The sequence below is a fragment of the Podarcis raffonei genome, chromosome 7 (assembly GCF_027172205.1).
Source record: "Podarcis raffonei isolate rPodRaf1 chromosome 7, rPodRaf1.pri, whole genome shotgun sequence".
In the NCBI taxonomy this organism is placed as follows: domain Eukaryota; kingdom Metazoa; phylum Chordata; class Lepidosauria; order Squamata; family Lacertidae; genus Podarcis; species Podarcis raffonei.
In genome coordinates this window covers 87420532-87444136 of record NC_070608.1, presented here as the reverse complement: position 1 = coordinate 87444136, position 23605 = coordinate 87420532, and the positions used below count along the sequence as shown (strand labels likewise).

General features: G+C 45.0%; 1 protein-coding gene across 4 annotated transcripts in view; it reads left to right on the top strand.

Annotated features, from left to right (window-relative positions):
* The window catches only part of LOC128418039 (protocadherin alpha-C2-like), a 183167-nt gene that overhangs the window by 85288 nt on the left and 74274 nt on the right, over positions 1 to 23605 (top strand). Inside the window, exon 1 of one of the 4 annotated variants that reach the window (XM_053397425.1) lies at positions 20162 to 22759. The exons of the other annotated variants lie outside the window; for them this stretch is intronic. Within the exon in view, the coding sequence (XP_053253400.1) occupies positions 20330 to 22759 (2430 nt within the window). The 5' untranslated portion in view covers positions 20162 to 20329. Of the gene's footprint in view, positions 1 to 20161; positions 22760 to 23605 lie in introns of those variants that run through there. 4 annotated transcript variants of the gene reach the window in all.

The following is a 23605-nucleotide window of genomic DNA, read 5'->3' as shown; positions in this document are numbered from 1 at the left end:
ATGGTTTGTTCTATTTGATGTGTATTTTAAGAAAGGATTAAAATAAGGCAAGATATGGGGAGTGGAGAAGAAGGTGCTTAACTCTTTCCCCCTCCAGTTGCTTTTTCTGTTCCCCACTGTTGCTTTCTCTCTTGCAGAATTCCAAATGTACGTTTGCAATGGCAAATGCTTTTGGGACTCCATTCAGAGGGGAACATTTGGCAGGGAAGGCAACTTGGAGTGGAGAAGTGATAGATGGGGTAATAGTTAAGCATGCCTTCCCCACTCTATTTCTTTGCTCAGAATTACCCCCTTAGAGATAGCATCCATTAATAGGGTTAAAATACAGGCACACCTCCTTTTATTGTGTTTCACAGATATTGCTCCTTATGAGGATATGGGTATAGCTGCAGGCAGCCTGGCTGCTTCCAGGGGAAGGAAGCCACCCCCCCCCAGCCACTGCCCCTCTTCTGGCCTTGGGAGTGGAGCTGTCTAGGGCTGGAGCTGGGTTTTCCCCCTCTTGCCCCTGCAGTTAGGGAGCCCTGGCTTAATAGATGACAATATACTGTAAACATAACTTCAATATGCACTGGGAAACAAACAAAAAAAGTGTGTCTTGCTTTATTGTGATATTTGCTTTATTGTGGTGCTCTGAAACCAAACCTACAATATCTTTGAGGTATGCCTGTACATTTGTTTGTTTTGTATCACAATTTTTTTTTACATTTTTTTAAAAAATGTAACTTGTAGTTAGGATCTTAGAATGAATTTGTATGGACAACTCTGAAAGAATATTCTTTCTTTCTTTGGCAATCACTCGTAGCTGAGTAAGATTGTTTTACCACCACTGGAGAAGTTAGAAAGACTTGTCTTTTGGTTCCCATTCAGTTTTTTTGTGTGTGTGACCAACATTATATACCATCCCTAAGGTACTCAACTGACACTTCTCAGCTGCTAGTAAATTACTAGCTTTCATCCATCTGGCCAGTTTCTGTTGGCTCACCAGCAATGGCTATTCCTTGACAGAGATAGCCTTGACACAGAAAACTATGCTCTGACAATCATCTGCTTGGATTATTGTAATACTTGGTGTGGTGTTCCTCTTGAAGATGGAAACTTCAGCTAGTATGGAATGCAGTTGCCAGGTTGTTAAGTGGGTCAGCCAGCTGTTCCTGAAGGCTGCCAATGGACTTCCTGGCTGAAATCAAGGTGTTAGTGGTGATTTATGAAGCCCTAAATTACTTGCAGCCTAAGTACTTGAAAGAATGTCTCTCCCTATATTGCCTTGCCTGGATACTAAGTTCTTCTGGAGAGGCCCTTTTCAGTGTCCTGTTGCCAGGAGTTGAATACCATGTGGCAATACCAGAGAGAGCCTATTCAGTGGTAGCATCACACCCACTCTTAGGAATGGCAGCTTCTGCCTCAGTTTTCACTTTGATGTCAACTTGAAGCATGGTTCTTTACTCAAGCATTTGAGATTCATCAAGTTGTTCAGTTGAGATTGCAGGAGATTCCATTATTGTGATTTTACCATTGATAGTATTAATTGATTTTAACTGCTCTCTAAAGATTATTACAGATTTGCTATTTTAAATATAGTTTTATTGTATCCCACCCTGCAATCCATTGTAATGAAGGGTAGGCTATAGTATTAAAATAAATTAATTGTGCTTTATTTCCATAACGCAAATTGGGATGCAACAACCTCTTAGGCATTTGTGAGCCTCTCTGAAGAAATACCAGCAGTTGTTAAACTACAACAAAAAGCGGGGGGAAATGCTTGATAAAAGGTAAAAGGGAATATGCCCCAGAGCAAAGACACACAGATGGAGGGAGCTGTTTGATTTATGATTTGCTAACTGAATTTTAAAAATAAATAAAAAAGCCACTACTGTTGATTTGCACGTATACTTTGGGGACTGAAGGAGGGGGGTCTTCTGTAGGGCCTCTCTAAAGGTGTTGGAAGGTTGACTATAATGTGCTTGTAGAATTTTTTGCCTCAGTTGCTAAAATACCTTGGTTGGCCTTGGGTGCTAGCTCTCTATATTAGGATGCAAGGTGCCATTTGCTGGTCCACCTTAGGCGGCCAAACATTTTGGGCCAGCCCTGGGTGAAATAATGATGCCAAACTGTGGGTTGGGCCAATATGAACTGTCAGTTATTGATCATAATGACACAGCCAGGAAACAGGGAATCGGTTGAAAGCAGCTGATATCTAATTCGATATTGAGTGAACCATTAGTACACAGTTTGTGGTACTAATTTTGAAATACAAGGACTTTCTGAAAAATTATCTGTATGATATAACTGTCTGCTCCGTAAAGGCTATCCTGTTTCACTGAAGGGAGACTCACAAAAATTCCTGTAGACATGTGCTAGTGAACCTACGGAAGAAGGGTGTTGTTTGTTGCTCTTAATGATAAATAAGTTGGCATCCTCAGTGGGCTTGTTGAGAGAAATTATCTATAACCTGACAAAATGTGTTACCTCTTAACTGCTAAGACTTATAAAACTTATCAGATCAAACCAAGTCAAGCGTATAAAACTGCTTCATTGCTTGGGTGTATTTCCGTCCTTTTTGTTTTTCCCTTTGATTATCACTAGATTTCAATAGCTGAACTGGACTGGAGTATATTTATAATTTGGGCAGGCTCAGTAGTAAATTGTTCATACTTTTCTGCTAGGTTCCTGTGTACAATTTTTGCAGCTTGATTTTGCCTTCACAAATCATCCAAATTTGCCAGGACATTGTATCTTATCTATAATCTACAGTGGTGCCCCGCAAGACGAATGCCTTGCTAAACGAAAAACCCGCAAGACGAAAGGGTTTTCCAATTTTTAGCGGCTTCGCAAGACGAATTTCCCTATGGGCTTGCTTCGCAAAACGAAAGCCCATAGGGAAATCTCCGGGGACAGCGGGGAAGCGCAGCGCGCCTTCTTCTCTGTTCCCGGACCTGTCCTGAAGACTTGCGGTGGGAGGAAGGTTTTCCTCCCCACCGCCAACATTCAGAACAGCATTCTGAATGTTGGCGGTGGGGAGGAAAGCCCTCCTCCCACCGCAAGCCTTCAGTACAGGTCCGGGAACAGAGGGGAAGGCGCGCAGCTACCCCTATCCGCAGCTTGGAGAGCCCTGCGGGGAAGTCCTGCAGGGCTCCCCAAGCTGCGAATGTCTGCCCCGCGCGAGGGGCGCTCTGAAGCAGAGTGCCCCTCGTGCGGGGCAGCAGGCTGCTATCTGCAGCTTGGAGAGCCCTGCGGGGAACTCCTGCAGGGCTCCCCAAGCTGCAGATGTCTGCCCCTGCTTCAGAGCGCCCCTCGCGCCGGGCAGCAGGCTGCTATCTGCAGCCTAGGCAGCCCTGCGGGAACTCTTCTGAAGGCTGGCGGCGGGAGAAGGGCTTTTCTTCCCACCGCCAGCCTTCAGAAGGCTGTTCTGAAGGCTGGCGGTGGGGAGAAAAGTCCTTCTCCCCCCGCCAGCCTTCAGAAGAGGTCCAGGGACAGACTGTCCCCAGACCTGGTCTGAAGGCGGTCTCCATAGGAACGCATTAATTGATTTTCAATGCATTCCTATGGGAAACCGTGCTTCGCAAGACGAAAAACTCGCAAGAAGAAAAAACTTGCGGAACGAATTAATTTCGTCTTGCGAGGCACCACTGTATGTTTAGAAAATCTATGATTTCTGACATTTCCACCTTTCTGTCATTTCTCCCCTAATAATATACTTTAAAATATACTGATAATACTTTTTAAAATATTCTGATAATATACTTTAAAATATTTGTGTATTGCATCGGATAAGAAACTCTTTCATTTCAGCTTCCAATCAGTGGCCTCCTATCAGTGACTAGATACTTGAGCACCTGATTCCTTTTTAAAGGCTTTCTGGGTATTTTCATAACGCCTTTGATTTCCAGCTTGAATTCCACTGGAATTACTGCAGATGGGGAGCGGGGGAGAGAACTATGTTCTTGTTAGGAAAAAGAACATAGATTAGATGGTTTGAAAGATCTCTTGCAAAAGTCTTCTCCATTGATTTTGGTATATACACTATCTTAGCCAAACAAGTGGTACTGAGTGGCCATTAGCCTTCTCAACAGCTGATCTAGTTTATTATGGTCGACATCAGATCATTTGATTATACCCATACTGTAGAGTGTGTTTGGACAGTCATATGTTGATGGTGTTTGTCCAGTTCTGTCTTTGTTTTTTGCTATACTTTGTAAGCAAAATATGCATCACTTGACTATTGTGCTCAATTCCTAAAAGTTGGCTCCAGTAAGGAAGGTGTTTTCAGTGCCATTCACAGGGTTGGTTCACTAATAATAATAATAATAATAATAATAATAATAATAATAATAATAATAATAATAATAATAATAATAATAAAAAATTTATACCCCGCCCATCTGGCTGGGCTTCCCCAGCCACTCTGGCTGGCTTCCAACAAAACACTAAAATACAATAACCTATTAAACATTAAACGCTTCCCTAAACAGGACTGGCTTCAGATGTCTTCTAAAAGTTTGGTAGTTATTTTTCTCTTTGACATCTGGTGGGAGGGCGTTCCACAGGGCGGGTGCTGCTACCGAGAAGGCCCTCTGCCTGGTTACCTGTAACTTGGCTTCTTGCAGCAAAGGAACTGCCAGAAGGCCCTCGGCGCTGGACCTCAGTGTCTGGGCAGAACGATGGGGGTGGAGACGCTCCTTCAGGTATACTGGACCGAGGCCGTTTAGGGCTTTAAATAATGCCAACCCATTTTTATTTTATTTTTTGCAAATCATAAGTTAAACTCCAAATTATTAGTTTTGTCTGATGTGTAAAAAACAAACTGATCTACCCTGACAATCCCTGAATGCTATTGGAAACTTTATACTATGAGGATGGAATAATGCCCCAAATCATACTTTGTTAAACTATATGTAATAAGAAACTAATTTGCACAAACTTTAGAAACTAGTTCAGAAACTTCAGCTAGTCCATAATGCTGTTGTATGGCTGTTAACCAGGGCCAGTTATTGGCAGCACCCAACCCTAGTGATAGAACAACTTTACTGGATGCCAGTATATTTCTGGGCATAATTCAAAAGGCTAGTTGTGCCCTTTAAAGCCCTGATTGGCATGGAGCCAGGTTGTCTGAAGGACCACCTTCTCCTATATGAAGCTTTCCAGGTTTAAATATTTTGAGAAGAGGCCCTTCTCTACATTCTACCAACATCTGAGGTATGTTTGGCACTGGAAATGAGAAAGGGCACCTCCATGCCTATGCCTAGTCTTCAGAAATGAGGTCTGTTTAGCTACCTCTTTGTTGACCTGTCAGCAAGCAGAGACCTTGTTTGGCTGCTCAGGCAATTTGTTTTTCTGCTAATGCTGTTTATAATTTAGTCCACTGTTTCTATCTGCTCTTGGTTTTATTTGCTTATTTTTATATTTCTTTATAGCGTGTCTATGTTTGTACATGCACAGACAGAAAATGAGAAGGATGGTGTTTGTTTTTTAATATAAGCAACCACCTGCAATTAAGGAAAGGGAATTCAGGATGCAAGGTAGCATCGCATAAGAAGTATATGGTATGAATTTAATTGCATTTGTGCTGTCAAATGTATTGTTACGTATCTCACATCAAACTTCACCCCTTGATTAGCGGAGCATTGATTTCATGATCGATTGATGAACTGCAGAGATAATTGCAATAAAGTAAATGCAGTAAAAAATAAATAAAAATGAATTGTGTTCTAATAGCCATTGAGTAGCTCCAAAGGATGAATAGTTCCACTGTGATGTCTACACATTGGATCTGTATATGGCTTATCTGATCTTCTGGGTAATAGGATGCATCACCAACAACATCCCTCTGAATTCACTCCACCCTTATACGTTTATCTGATCCTCTAGAGATGCATCCAAAATTGTCTGCCCCGGAATCCATCTCCCCACCCCAAACAAAGTTTTGAGGTTCCAATTTGTCATGACATTGGAGTGGCATTCGTAATCTACTATTCTTTCAAACTGGATGTCTACAATTTGTAAAGACTGTTGCAAATGCTTAGTTTGCTCTTGCTGTAGGTCTTGTTGTATTTTGCTGTTGTTTTCCAGTATGCAAATAATGTGTGCAGGTGATTGAAATTACTATCTGTTTTTTTATGTAATTATGTACATGATTGCATCAACCCTCATTTTAGTCAATGCAAAGCGTAAGTGCTTATTAACCAGCCCTGAAATTTCATGCAGTGTCCTCTGCCTACCTTTAGAACAGCCTGGTCCACTGATACAAATGGCAATTTTTAAATGGGTGTATAGGCAGGACTGCCAAAATCACTTAGGACCTGCACCTACATACTGATTTATACTTTAAAATTATTGCAGCATCTTAAAAACTAACACATTTATTGTGGCATAAACCTTAATGGGCTATAGTCCATTTCATCAGGTGCTTCATCAAATGCTTTTGCCATAATAAATATGTTAATCTTTAAGGTGTCGTAAGAATATGTATTTGTTTTGCTGCTACAGATTAACATGTAAGCCCCTCTATAAGGACTCCCCTGGTGCAATAGGAGGAAGTAGTGACAGATAGCCATTAAAATAACATCCCAGTCAACTATTTTTTTTAAAGCAATTTTATTGAGTGTTACAATTTTATATTCAATCAATCAACACAATGTAACATTTGTCATAAAAAAGAAAAGAAATTCCCCCTCCCCGTGACTTCCTCCAACTTCCCTTTCTGGTTCTTTAAATATTTACTACTTCTGCTTTATTGTTATCTTGTTTTTATATTATTATACCTTAATCCTCTTAACTTCTCATTGTTTTTGTACTGAATTTTCTTTCATGATTATATCCTACAATCGATTTCATTCCATCTTATCCTTTCTTAACCTTTGATCTTATTTTCTTACTTGTGTTTAATCAAACCCTGCTAGTGAGTCCATTTCTTTACGATATTTCTGTAAATACAACATAAAAGCTTCCCAGTCTTTTTAAAAGTCTTCGTTATCATTGTCTCCGATTCTTCCCGTAAGTTTCGCCAAGCTTAATCCACAAGCTTGACTTGCCATTCTTCTTTCATTGGAGTCTGGTTGTCCTTCCGTTTCTGGGCTAGGAGAATCTGAGCCACCATTGTAGCATATATAAACAACTTTTTCCATTCTTTTGGTAATTCATGTTCTATTATACCTCACAAAAATGCTTCTTTCTTTTTTTTAACAAAAGTTATTTTGAACATCTTCAATTCATTATAAATCATTTCCCAATAACTTTTTATAACTTTACAATCCCACCACTTACGGTAAAACATTCCTTCTTTCTCTTTACACTTCCAGCACTTATTAGAGCTTGTTCTATACATTTTTGCAAGTTTAGCAGGAGTTAAATACAATTGATAAATCATTTTCATGTAGTTCTCTTTCAGAGTTGTACATGCGGTAAATTTTAAATCAACTTTCCATAATTTTTCTCAGTCTTTCATTTGTAAGTTGTATCCTAGATCTTGTGCCCATTTAATCATTACACATTTGACTTCCTCTTTGGTTTCCCATTCTAACAATAAATTACGGTATACATCTTCTTCCGTAACATTCTTATCCTCTACAATTTCTCTTTGAAATCTAGATAAAGTATATCGAAATAATTTCTTTTTGTCTTCTTTAAAAACCTCATTTACTTGAAAATATTGTAACCAATCATTAACATGTTCTCGGATCTCTTCAAATTCTTTCAATTTTAGTTTCTCTTCTGTTTCTATTACATCCCAGTCAGCTATTGATGCTGTGTACCTTGATCCTATACATGCTTGCTTTGAATAAATTCCTCCAGGTTCACTGGATCTTGCTCTCAAACAAGTAAGTACTCATTTGCAGCCTTTTGTACTATTGTACAGTTAGCATACGATATGACAGAACAGGGAAAGTTTTAATTCACCTTGGATAGCTGAATGCTTTGGGCTAGCCCTGCTCCTGGGCACTTAATTCTTGGAACTGGCTAGCAAAAGTTGGGCACATAATTTACCAAATGTACTGTAGACATCATGAAACTAGTTTGCCTTATCTGTACCAGCCAGATAGCTTTGTAAGGACTTTGATGTGTGGCTAGAACACCAGAGTACAATATGTAGACCACAGCATAGTGATTTTTAACGGGGTTGGATAATGAGGCCACAGAATCAGATTGTCATAATGAATTTGTTAGCCTCCAAGGTACTGCAATCCTCTGTTGTCACAAGGGGCCTCCTTTCACAGCTCACCCATCACAGAAGGCCTGTTCCTGGGCCCAGGAAAAACCCTGACATCTCTGCTAAAGTTTTTACTTTAATTATAATAATTTATTGCTGTTATCCTCAGTTGGAATCAATTATATTGCGTATAAAATCTCTAATCCTTTAATTCTGAAGGCTGCATGAGTCAGAGAGAAAGAATGCTAATAAGCATATTCAAACAGCCCAAGGAAAACAATAGGTATTATATTGACAATTTTATTTACAAAGTAAGCAGCATGATGTATAGAGTATCCAACCTAAAGGTTGAAAATGCTAGTGATATTTAGAGATCCTAAGAAAGCTGGAGAGACTGGCTTCCTCACAAAAGGTAACCCTTCTTCTCCACTTCTGGGAATATGCAAATGTCTTCACCCTTCCTACTTTTGCAGCACACGAAAAGGCCAGGTTACTCCCCTCCTCCCTATGAGTGGTCTGATATTTCCTCCTCTTCCCTTCCCATGACAGCAAATAGGATGTTGAAATAGTTTACCGCCACTCCTCTCCTTAAACATTTATATACCAGTAATAAATCCAGACCCAGGAACTCAAAGAGATATATTGCTGCTTTCCACAGAAGGGGTGGGGGCAAGATTGTCTTTCCTGCTTTAGTTTGCTGCCTTGCAAATGTTGAGACAATAGTGACACAAAGGAAGAGAAGAGCAACAGGCAGACCAAAAATTCATGCATCTGATTGGCTCAGATTGAAATGCATGCATGCGACTGATGGGGTTGGGAAGGTCATTTATAATCCTACCAAAACCCTGTGGAGGTTTCAGTGCATTTCTGAGAGAATCCTGATTGGCTGGTAGTTTAATCCACTGGGGAAAGTGTTAAAAAAGGAGGTTCAGAGGGATCTGCTGCCTTCCATAAGGCACTTCTAGTGGAATTTATTACAGTGGTACCTTGGGTTACATACGCTTCAGGTTACAGACTCTGCTAACCCAGAAATAGTACCTTGGGTTAAGAACTTTGCTTCAGGGTGAGAACAGAAATCACGCGGCAGTAGCATGACAGCAGCAGGAGGCCCCATTAGCTAAAGTAGTGCTTCAGGTTAAGAACAGTTTCAGGTTAAGAATAGACCCCCAGAACAAATTAAGTACGTAACCAGAGGTACCACTGTTTAGTATTTACAAACCCTTTTAAGTTCCAAGAGATGGATGGAACCATTAGGATGGTTGTGCCTGGCTGTGCTGCCCAGAGATGATTAGCCAGCACAGCAGATGGGCAAAAACAAGTCCAGAGGGTCTCTAAGTGTATTTAATAGGAATGTAAGGAACAGAGGAGGAACTGGGCTATAGCTTTGGTGGGTTTGGAGATTTAGGGTAGGCAGTGCCCCAGTTGTGCTAAGTGAGGTGCCTCCATTGCTCCCAGTGGTTCTTTGTAGCAAAGAAATATCTATAATTACTGTACATTACCCACAGCTATGGTAATGTGTAGTATGGACACAAGCTGCTGTTTGAGAGTGTACAAAGATATCCTAAGAGCTGCTTCAACCACAAAACGCATGATGTTAAGATGAAAGCTCTATTAGCTGGGTTTCCTTCTCTAGCCCTCTGGTCCAGGTAGTTCACAGACCAGTCTTCTGTTAACTTCTAGCCATTGCCAGAGGCAAATTTTAAAACACGTTTGTTGACTGGGCATCATACCAGCATTGCAAGGCACAATGAGACCTCTGTAAAATCTGTGAAAAACAGCTGTGTGAGATCTCCCACTCAAGATGGAGTCAGTCTCTTGAGAGATGTTCTTGAAAGGGTGGTTGCCAACCAGATCCAGGTACTCTTGGAGGAACCATATTTCCCAGATCCATTTCAGTTGGGATTCAGACCTGGGTTTCATAGGGAAACTTGGTTGCCTTGTACAATGACGTGTGTCATAAAAGAGACAGGGGGAGTGTGACTCTGTTGATATTCCTTGATCTTTTAGAGGTTTTCAATATTATTGACCATGGCATCATTCTGACGCGGGTGGCGCTGTGGTCTAAACCACAGAGCCTAGGGCTTGCCAATCAGAAGGTTGGCAGTTCAAATCCCCGTGATGGGGTGAGCTCCCGTTGTTCAGTCCCTGCCAACCTAGCAGTTCAAAAGGACATCAAAATGCAAGTAGATAAGTAGGTACTGCTCAGGTAGGAAGGTAAACAGCATTTCCGTGCGCTGCTCTGGTTCACCAGAAGCGGCTTAGCCATGCTGGCCACATGACCCAGAAGCTGTACGCTGGCTCCCTCGGCCAGTAAAGTGAGGTGAGCACCGCAACCCCAGAGTCGTCTGCGACTGGACTTAATGGTCAGGGGTCCCTTTACCTTTACTTATCATTCTGAGGCGACTGCCTGAGCTGGATATTTGGGGCATTGCATTCCAATGATTCCGCTCCTACTTGAATGATAGACTCCAGAAGGAGTGGCAGAGCATATGCCCATGCTGCCCAGGGTGGGTGTGCTCCTGAGGGGGGAGGGGCATGGAGGGTGTCCTCCCAGGTGTGGGATAGCTGCTTGGGTGCACTGAGCGGTGCATGCCCTGCAGCCAGGGGCGGAGTGAACCGCCCACCCGCGACTCCCAAGCCTCCCCCAACTGTCAAAACAAAAGGGGAAGACACACAGCTGGCCTCAGTGGCATGGAGTGCCTTTTACCAATTTAGGCCAGTGGCTCAAATACAACCCTATCTGAACAGGGGTAATATGGCTGCAGTAATCTGTTCTCTGGTAAGTACAAGATTGAACTATTGCAATGTGCTCTACATGCAACTGCCTTTGAAAATGGTTTGGAAGCTTCTATTAGGAAAGAATGTGACTGCCCGACTGTTGGCAGCTTCCAGGCGAAGAGATACTATAACACCAATTCTGTTACAACTAGATTTGTTCTAGATTCAGAGCTCAATTAAAATGCTGATTTTGGCCTATAAAGTTTAAAAATGCTGGTTTTGGCCTATATAGTTTAAAAATGCTGGTTTGACCTACAAAGCTCTTTAGGTCTCAGAGTCTCAGTAGCATCTGGAAGCCACCCACACTCTTAAATCTTCTTCTGAGGTGGGATACTGTCCTTCGTGAGGTCCGCCTGGTCCTTTGTTAACATCTTTTCAGGTAAAAACTTACCTTTTCCTTCAGTATTTGATGGGCTGAGATTATGTTATTTTGCTGCCAATGGTTCATTTTGCTGTTGAGGTATGTGTGTGTCTTTGTATCTATGAAGGAATTGCAGTTGATTTGTATGAATCATGCTCCTTCTAGGGTAGTTTGTCCACCTTTGGTCCCCACTCTGCACTCAGCTCTCACCTATGGCTCCTAGAAGCTGTCAGCATGCAACAGTGGGCACACCCCATGAAACGCTTTTGACTAGCCGGCTAAACCAGGTGAGGGTAGCCAATGGGTCTCAAACTCTCAGTGAGTTAGGGACTTCACCTGCATGTGAAGACAGGCTCTGGCAGATTGAGCAGACAAGACCAATAGTGGCTCCAATGGTCAATAAGGCAGTTTTTGCACATGCTGCAGAAGGAAGTGAGGAGCAGATGAGGATTGCCAACCTGGGAAGGTACCCAATCTAGGAGAAGGAGAACTCTGGTCCTAAATCTCTGATGCTTTGCATGATCTCTTTGGGAGAAGAAAAGGCTAAGGAATAAACCCTACATAAACCCATAGCAGAGTCCCTAAGATGGCTGGATGGTGCCTTGTACACCTCCTTCTGGTAACTCCTGCAGCCAAGCTGGTGCCAGATTTCTTGCTCTGCTTTCCTTTGGACCCTTTCAGTGAGGCCGAGAGGGGGGTCTTGTCATCTGGGTAGCCCAGGACCTTCATACACATTGCCCAGGTTTGTGTCCCCATGGAGGTCACTTTATGCTGTTAACACAACAGTTTGACTGGAGCCACATTCCATTATCTCTTGAGGCAGAAGAATGTCAACCAACAAATCCTTCCTCGTGTTAGCCTAAGGCGTTGTTTTCTTTCTTGACTAGCCTCTGCCTTTGATTGATCTCCCTAGAAATGTATCCATGCTGCGTCTGGAACTGCAGGTCAAAAAACAGCTGCTTCTTTCCAGGATCTGTTGTACTTGTGCTTATAACAAATGTTTTGGCATTGGCAAGCTTTGTCTTCACCTGCCACTCTAAGCCTTTCTGCATATATGCTTTTTTCTTTTCTATTTTCCCCGCCCCTTAACTTGTATGTCTCTTCAAGTAGCTTGTTAAAAAACTTTCCTTGCTTTGCATTGGAATTTTATGTTCTGCATTTCTCAGACATTTGAGTACCACCGGTCACACACTATCAAGGTGTTTTGTCACAGTGACCAGGAAGTAGGATAGTATTGGGGCATCTGCTGCCAGAAAACACACGTTGCTTTCTAAACTCCTGGTTGTCTTTCTCTTCTTGCTCTTTCAAAGTAGAGGTTTGGTTGTTGTTTTACCTAGGACTATGGGGTGTTTAATGATCTAATAGCATTTTAAAAGTAATCTGTTACACCTGGAGACTGACTCCAACAGGGGGAGAGATATAATTTCTAAAAATTGCTGCTGTGCTTAAGGCAGCTACATAAGCTCTTTCCACGTTTCAGTTTACTTTCCATCAGACTAACTTCACAACCTCTCAGCTCAAGTGCATATTGTAATAGTTGTCTCTGAGTTAGTCTTCAGTTTACAAATCATTCACTGTACGTCTCAGGAGAATTTACTTCATTTTTCCTCGTTTCACTCTGCTAGTCTACCACTACATCAGTTCTATGGACCAGTTCCAACTTCAAATAACAGCTTTCCAGTCCATCTATCTATGGCGGGGGGGGGGGAATCGCACTCCACTTAATTTTGGGGGGTGAGGGTGGGAGCAGCTTGGAGGCCCAGAAGCAGGAGGCAATATAGACTGAAACCTAGTTTACATGCTGTGCTTGCCTTATGAATATGATATTTATGCTGCTGTGTATGCTTCCGAAGTGTATTTTATATGATAGTTTGACATTGTCAATAGAGCATATGAATATTGGCCAGCCAAAGCAGTTTGAGAGATGACTGAAGAGTAGGACTAGACAGTCTTGGAACGGAGTTCTCTTTGGTATCTGTCTCGAATCTGGGTAAGCTTCTTAGCATGCTCACAGCTTGGAAGAGTAGATGTAAGGTCCAGATGTCTCTATACTGAAATGGTCGCACTAGAAATTCACTAGTTCTTGCTTCTTCTATGGGGTCCTGAAAGACTTTCTCTGCTTCAGGGTGGGCTTCTTTCTCACTTGGTGGAGGTGATGAGAGAAATAGGAATTGCAACATTGAAATCTGTTAATAATTTGTCATGATGTGCTAATTTAAGACGGAACTGCTTTGAGCTAATGACAAGTTGGTATATGACACCTTTTAAAAATCAAATGAGATAACAGCCTTTTCTGTTGGAAGTGGCAAAGGGAGGAGGGAAATTCTCCTCCCCATCTTTGCTAGTTTGCTCAGCAACCAAGAGCTTTCAAATGATCAAGCCAGTAACTGAATCAGTAAACAGAAATAAAATTAACATTGGGCCCTCTGTTTTTGCTGACCCCATAGAGATATCCTCACCTCTTTTGGAGTTTATAAAATCTTTTTAGAGTGTTCAGAGGTCTCTCTCTCTCTGTATGTGTGTATCGCCTTATATCAATCCTATTTGATTGTTACGTATTATTGTACCCAATATCATTGAAAGTGTTCCAGAGCTAACCCAAATCTGACAAGTGCGTTCATGTCACAGTTTCTGATTCATATACATCAGTCTAAGGCTTCAGTACTATATACATGGAGAAAGTCCAAATGAACATTTTAGAACTTCTGAATAAACATGCACAGGACTGTTCTGCTGGCCAGGGTACTACATGTTAGAGAACATTGTCTTGCCCCTACAATAGCAGAATGGGAAAATAAATCACTTTAATGTTGCCTATCATGTCAAAGCAGATCAATTACCCGAGAGTATAGAAAAACAAACAAGTGCCGAGATTGTTCAGAATTTGACTACCTTTGCTATTGGTAGAACAACCCATAGATCTCATAAAAAAATACTTAATTTTAAACATTGTAATATTTTACTTTAATTTCTTTTAAAATTCTGCCTGTCATCTTCTAAAATATATATAAAAAGTGGCAAGCAATATTGACAAGTTAGAACAATATAACAGTGTTAAAAATAATAAATTAAATCAAAACAGTATTAATTAGAATCAATATGAAAAACAGCACAGCCGAAGATTTCTTTTCAAGCTGTGCAAAATGAAGACCTCTTGGCCTCCCCACCCCCTGCATTTGTACAGAACTGCAACAAGTGCCATTTAGTGATCTCAAACTTCTGCTGAAGGATCATCATCAAGGAAGTATCTGGTCCTTGTGAGGAACAAGTCAGCATTTGACTGCCTAAGCCAGGCAGTCTGTAGGTACAGGGTCTGGCTGTTCTGCAAAAAGTACACAAGAAGAGGCTGCTGTATTCAGCCAATGGCCCATCTAGTCAAGCATGCTGTTCTCACCGTGACCAACCAATTGATTGTGCCAAGCCCCAAAGCAAGACCCAAGCACCCAAGTACAAGTGCTCTCCACTCCTGTGGTTCCTAGAAATAGATAGAGAAGCAAACTGCCCCTTGTACCATTACAGCCTTCACCATAAAACCTCTGGCTACCAGCAGGCCATTACATCTTCTGCCATCCCTAAAGTTAGACTTCCTCTCTTGTAGAACCTGCAGTCCCACAAAGAGCCTTTTCCCTCCCACCTTTGCAGCCTGCATGCTAGCAGATAGACAGAAGTGGCACTTGTCCCTGTCATCAGACACAAGCACTCTGGCCACACACACCTTTCACTTTCTGAAAACTTCAAATTCTGCAGCTCATTGTCATCCTTCAGAATCTTCCTTTCTCTTCTAGAAAGAGAGAGCGGTGATGGAGCAGGGAAGTACAGATTATTCTGCCTGTATTTCATGCACAATTTGCTGTCTGGTTCAAGAACTTGATGTGAGATGGGTTTTAATAGGTAGGAGAGGATACATTAATTGCAATTTATCCCTTCAGGTGCCCATGTGTGCATTGAACGTATAAAGAGACCATCTTACCACTTCATTTAAAATGTAGGGCTGAACAAAGTTTAAAGTTCCATCCGTAACAGAAAAAGTCATAATACTGCATTCATTCTCAGCAGCAACAGCAGTAAAATAAATGCAGGTGAAATACTTATATTTCCAGTATAAACAGCCTCAGGCATGTGCCTGAGATGGAGCAGTTGGATGTATATCTGCTCCTATTGCTTATCAAAGAGAAACAGGAAGAGAGAAAGGAATAGTCCATATGCCCCCCCCCCCCGGGAAAGGAGACGAAATGACACTACACAGAGCCCTCTCAACAAATTACATTTCTGTTATCTGTGTCTGTCTATTGGCAGTACAGCTCTGTGGTCTTTAACCCTTTCTCATGCTAACTAGTAAGAATATCCATTGCTGGATTGGGCTGCTAATCTCCCACACTTTGTTCAAGTTCCATCCAGCTGAATAGGGCTTGTCTTTAAATACCTAAATCCTGTCCAAGTCCCATTTATTTCAATGGAGTCTTTTCAAATAGAACATCAAATGTGAAATGCAAGAAAGAAAAGATGCATTTTAAATGTTTCCTTAAAATTGAGATGAAGGGACCAGGAATGAAAAAGCATGAGTCAATAGCAAAAGGGAACTGAGGTTTTAATCAGCTTGGTGCTTGATGAATGGATAGCAATGGAGAACAGACTTACAGTGCAGTCCTGTTTATGTCTACATAGAAGTAAGCCCTATTAAAGTCAGTGGGACTTAGTAAGAGTCTTTTATAGAGCCATGAAATAAAAGGGATGAATTTTAGAAAGCAGCAAGTCTTAGCTATAGAGCAGTATGGTGGTACCTTGGGTTAAGAACTTAATTCGTTCTGGAGGTCTGTTCTTAACCTGAAACTGTTCATAACCTGAAGCACCACTTTAGCTAATAGGGCCTCCTGCTGCCGCCGCGCAGCTGGAGCACGATTTCTGTTCTCATCCTGAAGCAAAGTTCTTAACCCGAGGTACTATATCTGGGTTAGTGGAGTCTGTAACCTGAAGCGTCTGTAACCCGAGGTACCACTGTAATGTGGGACCCCAAAGAGAGAAAGAAGGCTAAAGGCAACAGCTTCCTGTGACACCTGAAGGGGTGATCTTGCCGTTGAAAGAAGGTGAAGCAAAACGGAAGGTTTGCAATGAATGCTTTTCTTCGGCATGTTCAGCTCTTCCCTTTTCCTAAAAAGCACTTGGCTGGCTGCCGGCAAGTTGCCAATACGCAGGACTCCTTTGGATGGCGGTTCACTTGTTTGCATTCGTGCCAAAGGTCTTCCTTGGGAGAGATCCATGTCTCTTCCTGCACAGAGGCATAAAAGAGAGAGCATGGAGAAAGCTCTAAGTTACAAGATGGCTTCAGGTTACCAGAGGGGCAGTTCGAGGGTAGCGGCGTCCTTGACCGGCGGGGAGGAAGGCGGCAGCACGAGAGACGCGGCCGCCCTTCCTTGCCCAGGAGTCTTTACGCCGCAGGTTTCCTGGAAATCAAGTTCCCTGCGGTTGACTCGTAAATCAGCCCGCAGCGGCTGCTCGACGCGCTCCCGAATCCAGCGGCGAATCGCGGACTCGCAGTTTGCCTTCTTGGCAGCCGCTCTTCTGCCCATTGCCGAGCGCTCAAGAGATGCCGCCCGCAGGGTTCCTGGGAGGCGCAGCGGGCGTCGGGGCCGCTCGCAGCCGCGCATTTAAGGCGCTTCTTTCTGGGCAGCGGCTGCTTCTCGCCTTCTGCCAGATGCCCGCCAGGGAGGCTGCCCCAGGAAGGACGTTTTGTTCGGAGGCGTGAAGTGGAATTGGAAAGCTTGCTCTTGACGCGCGAGGAGCTCCCAGGAGTTGTCGTGAAGCGGAGGAAATTGGTGCGGGGTGCGGGAGGCGACAACCGTCTTTTAAGCTCAGCGCGGAGGATAGGGGTGGCTGCCGTGACGTCACAGGAGCACCAGCCAATGCGGGACTGGAATTGCAAGCGAGTTTACAAGAAGGAAGACTAGCAGCGGCGGTTACCTGGAGTCCTGCCGAGACCAGGCACCTGCAGCACCCGGCCGCCCAGCACGTTGACCACTGTGGGAGAGGCGCAGAAGCCCTGCCGGGAGGAAACCGGTAGATTTTTTTGGTACCCCGTTGACTGACCGGCCTCTTCGCAGCTAAGTTCTTGAAAGTGGATTTGGCTTAAAGATAAAGCGTGGATGTCAGAAACGGATCTGGAAACGCCTATACCACGCAGGTACGCTCATCGGGGCGGACAGCCAGGACTGGTGGCCAGCGCCGTGTGTTGCCTGCCGGTGACCCGTTGTTGAGCGTGAAACAGCCCAGGCGAAGAAAATGCTTCTTACTATGTAGGACACGTGTGTGTGTGTGTGTGTGTGTGTGTGTGTGTGTGTAAAGGAAGTATCACCACTCAAAGCTACCCAAGAGATGGCAGGCAAATGCTCAAAGCGGCAACTGTGAAATATTCTTCCAGAATAGTTCTATGGGCTTAGATGACTTACGGTTAGGACTGAAACTCTGAGCCTCCCAGAGCTCATCTTCAATCTCGCCCAAAGGAGATCCAGTTTGCACCCTTCCATGAAGGCAAAGGTGGCACACCCTATACTGTATATTTAAAGCACCAAGAATCCTATATCCGTGTGCATCCTTTGAAGGCATGGTGCTTACACAGCCAAACGGTCAATCGCAGAAGCGCATTCAGTTGGAGTCTGGTCTGGGCGCTGGGCAAACGGGTCCATCCGGGCTGGGCATTAGCTGAGCTGCGATACGTCCTCTTTGTCCTCTTTCTTCTTGAGCATCGCCAGCCTTGGAGCGTCGGAGAAGAAGACGTGGTTCAACAGTCGGAGCCCCGAGTTTTCGCACGCAGCTTTAATATGCAGCCGCATTTTAATAAGGACTACCAGATTTAAGCAATCACAAAGTAATGAGGAGACGTTTAATGGCCCCCAAAGGCGCTCCGTTTTAAGCAGAGCAGCAGATTAAAACAAAGTGTGTCCTACGCCCACCAAAGATGATGACCAAGCCGTTAAGACAGGGGCTCTCGAAGGGTGTGGCTGTGCCACTCTGGTGTGGGGCAGGAGAAGATGGCAAGAGTGGCGGGAAGATTTAAGGACAAAGAAATATTTTTTTTATTTGCAGAATATGGATAGACACCCTTTCAAAATGAGAGCAAGAGCACCCAGTGATACTGATGGCAATCCTAGTTGTGATCCAGAACCGCCTTTCGACCGGGTGCTGGAGAAGACCCTTTTGGGGTTGATTCATGTTCTTATGTAGCTGCATTGTTTTATACTTTCTGGATCATATTCTTAAGTAGCTGTGTTCTGTGTTACAAATCAATCATTGCTAAGAGTCGTTTCTTTTTGTTTTCCAATGTATTTCTTTGCAATATATAAGCAAATTTGGCGTGGCGCGAGCAAATTTTTATCTTGAAAGCGAGGAAAAGGTTTGAGAGCCAGGCGTTAAGGTGCCACAAGTCTCCGTTATGTTTACAAGGACATCTTTGCAAGCTGCAACAATTGCCTCATCCTGATCCAAGAGTCGTCCTGAAGATTTTCCCGCTGGAACTCAAGCGAGGCCTCCCTGGGGAATAACACAAAATCCACCCGGGAACACGAGGGCATGTCAGCCAGGTGGCGAGGCAAATGTCAGTAAAGCAAATACAAACAAAAACTCCTACTCTGGGGCGGAGCAGCCTCGGGATTTGCCAGGTGGCAAGAAACCCAAGACTTCTGCTTCTCCCAGCTTTCCTCTGCTTCTGTCCTGCCTCCAGTAACCTGTTCCCCGCATATAAATTCATTATCCCTTCAAAGGAATTTATACTGTAACCCTATTTACGTCCACGCAGAAGTAGGCCCCATAGACTTCAGTGGGGCTTACTCCCAAGTGAGTGTGCTTTTGTACGGGATTGCAGCCTACGGCACAGGGGTGCCCCGGTCTTAGGAGGCGCCCCAGGAAAAAACACTGTACTGTAGTCTCACAGCAAGGAGACTCTCAAGCTGCCGGTGCTTAAGGGCTAGAGAGCCATTCTCTTCTAAAGCCTCAACAAGTAAGCTCCATTGATATTCGTGGGGCCAGGAAAATGGGTCTAGGATTCTCAGTCGTCGTCCACCACCAGCGCCCCAGATTCGGAGCTCCCATCCTCGCATCCTTAAAAGCTCCCGGAACCCCAAGGTCCATTCGGTGCTATTGAGACGTCTGAAGGGTAGGTGGGGAGCTAGCGTGGCCCTGCGTGCTATTCTGGCACCAACCGAAGTCAGCCTTATGGAGGTCACTCAGGACATTGACTGGGCACGGATCACCCGGCAAGCCCCCTGGTGGCAAAGCCCCAAAGAGACGTGTTGGTGTGTTTGTGTGCGCGCATCACTGGGCGTGGAGGAAAGGGAAGAAGCAAAGGCGCACGAGGCGAATGGCTCCCCCCTCCCCCCCATGTTTCTCGTCACGTTTCTGGAGAGATGCGCCTCCCGCCTCCCTCCCTCCCTGCTTCGATCCGTGCCGATCGCGCCCCGCTTTCCAGGTAGACGCCGCCTCTCTCGGCAGCCAGGCTGGGCGTTTTCCATCGCGGGCGTGGCGAGAACGGAAGCTTTCCTCCCCCTCCTCCCTCGCCCAGGTCGCGGGGCGGGGAGCGCGGCCCCCCTCCCCTCCAGCGGCTGCTTCCCCGCAGCATCATCTGCGACGTTTCGGCGCTGACCTACTGATACAGTGGTCGGGGCAGGGCTGGGGAGGCTGCGGCGTGCGCGCGGGCCCCTAGGCGGCGCTGTGCTCCAGCGAGGCGCCCCCGCGCCTGCAATAGGAGCGCATCTCCCCCTCGCCCCCCTCCCTGAGCTCATCCCGAGCCAAAGGCAGCGGCTGCCTTCGCGCAGGGCTCGCTCTCGCTGGCTCAGCACAAGGGAAGCGGCCGGGCGGGCGAGCCATGACTTCGGCCGGCGCCTGGAAGAAGAAGAAGAAGAGCAGCGCCCGCTCTCGCCGCGCCTCGTAGCCAGCGGGTTTCTGGCTGCTCCGGTGCGCTCGGCTGCTGCTGCCGCAGCAAATTTGCTGAGAAGGTGGGATTATGGTACTGTTGGCTCGGTCTGCAGGGAGCTGAGGGGGAAGCCAGGGATAGAAGAATGCGGGTCTATTTAATGGTGTGCTGCCTTATTTTCTACACCGTCAATGGACAAGTAGAGTACTCCATCCCCGAAGAAACGGAGCCCGGCACGCCTGTCGGGAACCTAGCGCAGGATCTGGGTATCGTGGCCGCGACGCTTCCCTCCCGGAAATTCCGCATGATCACCAGCTCCAGCAAGCAATATTTTAGCCTCGATGCAAGCACCGGAGCTTTGTCTGTCAAGGAGCCCATCGACCGGGAGCAGATCTGCGCGCTGAAACCTACCTGCTCTCTCAATTACGAACTGGTGCTAGAAAACCCCTTGGAGCTTTATAAAATGCAGTTTAAAATACTGGACGTGAACGACAATGCCCCCATCTTCCCGCTAGACGAGTACCATTTGAACGTGGCCGAGTTCCTGGCGCCGGGAGCTCGCTTTACCCTGCCCAACGCCCAGGACCCTGACGAAGGCATCAACGGCGTGCAGAGCTACACGCTGAGCCCCAACGAGCTTTTCCGACTGGAAATGCAAACGCGCGGGGACGGCAGCAGGTATCCGGAACTGGTGCTGGAGAAGCCCTTGGACCGCGAGCAGCAAGCCACGCACAGGCTTGTGGTCACAGCCAAAGATGGAGGGACGCCCCAGAGGTCCGGAGACGCCCAGGTCGTGGTCACCGTCCTTGACACCAATGACAACGCCCCCGCCTTCGAGCATTCCGTCTACAGGGCCAGCGTCTCTGAAAACTCCCCCAATGGCACTCTGGTCACTCAGGTGCACGCTACGGACTTAGATGAAGGTCAGAACGGGGAGGTCCGGTATGCCTTCAGCAACAGCACCCCTGCTGAGCTCCAGAAGATGTTCCACATCAACCCCCAGACAGGGGAGATAAGAGTAAGTGGGAGTTTAGGCGCCCGGAAGCCCCTCCTGGAGATGTTCATTGAAGCAAGAGATAAAGGGGTCTTTGGTATGTCCACTGTAGCCAAGCTGCTGGTGGAAATAATTGATGTGAAGAACAATGCTCCGGAGATCACTGTTACTTCTCTTTCTAGCCCCATCCCAGAGGATTCCTCTCTGGGCACAGTGATAGCGCTCCTGAGCATCACTGATGAAGATCCTGGAGAGAATGGGAAAGTCATTTGCCAGATCCCCACCAACATCCCCTTCCAACTCAAGTCCTCTTTTGATAGTTACTACAGTGTGGTCACCAGCGGCCTTCTAGATCGGGAACGGGTCAGCGAATACAACATCACTGTCACTGCCTCTGATCTGGGCTCCCCTCCCATCGCCACTCAGAAGACTTTGCGGGTGCACATTGCGGATGTGAACGACAATCCCCCTAAGTTCCTCAACCAGATGCGTGAAGTTTCCGTAACAGAGAACAACAAGCCTGGGGTGTCCCTTTTTCATGTGTCAGCCTCTGATCCAGACCTGGGGGAGAATGGTCGGGTCTCCTACCTACTCAGGGACATTGACATCCAAGGCAGCTCCTTGACCAGCTATTTGGCCATTGATGCAGAAAGTGGAATTGTCTATGCAAAGGGCATTTTTGACTTTGAGCAACTCCAGAGCTTCCATTTTCAAGTGGAGGCCAAGGACAATGGCTCTCCAGCCCTGGCTTCCGCCTTCATAGTCAGCATTACCATCCTTGACCAGAATGACAATGCCCCAATCATCTTGTACCCAGGGGTGAGGAATGGCTCAGTGGCGGTAGAAATTGTTCCCCGCTTGGCAGATGCTGACTACCTGGTGGCCAAGGTAGTGGCCCACGACCCAGACAGTGGGCAGAATGCCTGGCTTTCTTATCACCTCTTGCAGTCTTCCGACAGCAGTTTGTTTCGAGTTTCACTCAATGCTGGAGAGGTCAGGACTAGTCGCTCCATGAGGTCTAGTGACCCCATCAAGCACAAAGTTGTGGTCTTGGTAAAGGACAGTGGGGAGCCTCCCCTCTCCTCCTCCGTGACCCTGGGCATCCTGCTGGCTGACTCTCTCCCACAAGCGCTCCCGGACTTTGATGACAGCTTGGAAGCACGTGGGCAGCAGCTGTCCAGCTTGAACTTTTACTTGATCATTGGTCTAGCTTGCCTTTCCTTTGTCTTCCTTGGCTTTCTAATCTTCCTTCTTGCCATTCGACTTTTTCACTGTAGGACTAGTCCCTCATGCAGCTGCTGCTGCTGCTGCCCCACAGATGAGTATGAAAAGTATCGCTACAATGTGCGCATGCTCCCAAGTTCTCATTTTACACCAGAGATGGTCGAGGTTGCAGGCATGGGGAAGCTTACGCACACCTATTTGTACAGGGCATCTCTGGGTGTTGGGCCTAGCAATAACAACTTGATGCCCAATGGAGATGCCGGAAACCTTTCCAAGGGGGCAGGATTATTACAAGTGCCAGCATCTTGCATTCAAGTGCAGAAGGTGAAGAGTGACCACTTTAATGCCATTCTGGTGGTAAGCAGGGTTTTCTTTTAATATAAAAAGTTATGTGTCTTTCTTGGGCATGTGTATCTGTGTTTGGGGTGGCAAAAATAACCCAAAGGTGTATCCACTTCGTCCATTTTGTTTTAAAGGAAGTCAATACATTTATAGACGCAAAACTGAATTTGCGCCTAACCTCTTAGAAACTAAGGACAGAATAAAAGAACTAACAGCAAATAGATTGTACCTGCCTCTCATCATTTTTTCTACCATGGACACTAATGGACAGTAGATTCATGATTGCCAAAAAAAAAAAAAGCCCAGCCAACCGTCCACTTCACATAATGCATAATGTGCATAATGCATAATTAATATAAAGAATTTATTGCTACAATATGTGGTGAAAGTTTCTGCCTTAGATGGCTTTATTAGAAAGGGATAGACAAATACATGGAGGATGGCCCATCAACACTAACCTGCCTAGTCAGTGGTTAAAATCTGGACTGGATGGCTCCTTGTTGAGATCCAGCAGGGCTTTCTTATATTCTCCAATGAGATTTTTTATGGCTATCTAGTTAGCTGTTACTCAGTTGTGGGGAAATGGTAGTTAAAAATTTGGTTCAAACGTTTGATCTTCACTGTCTCTGCTGAAAATTACAAAATACTTGAATTCCTTGTATTGATTATAAATTGTGCCATGTTATCAATATGATTGTGTATGGTTAGCATTCATTTTTTTAAAGTTGGAATATTTGCTTTCTTAAAATTTGCAAAGAGGTTAAAGAAATACAGAGATCCGCAATATGGAAATAGCAGGATGCCGGTGGAATTTTGAATATTTTTGTTAGTGACGCTTTATTTTTGTTAGTGCATCATGAC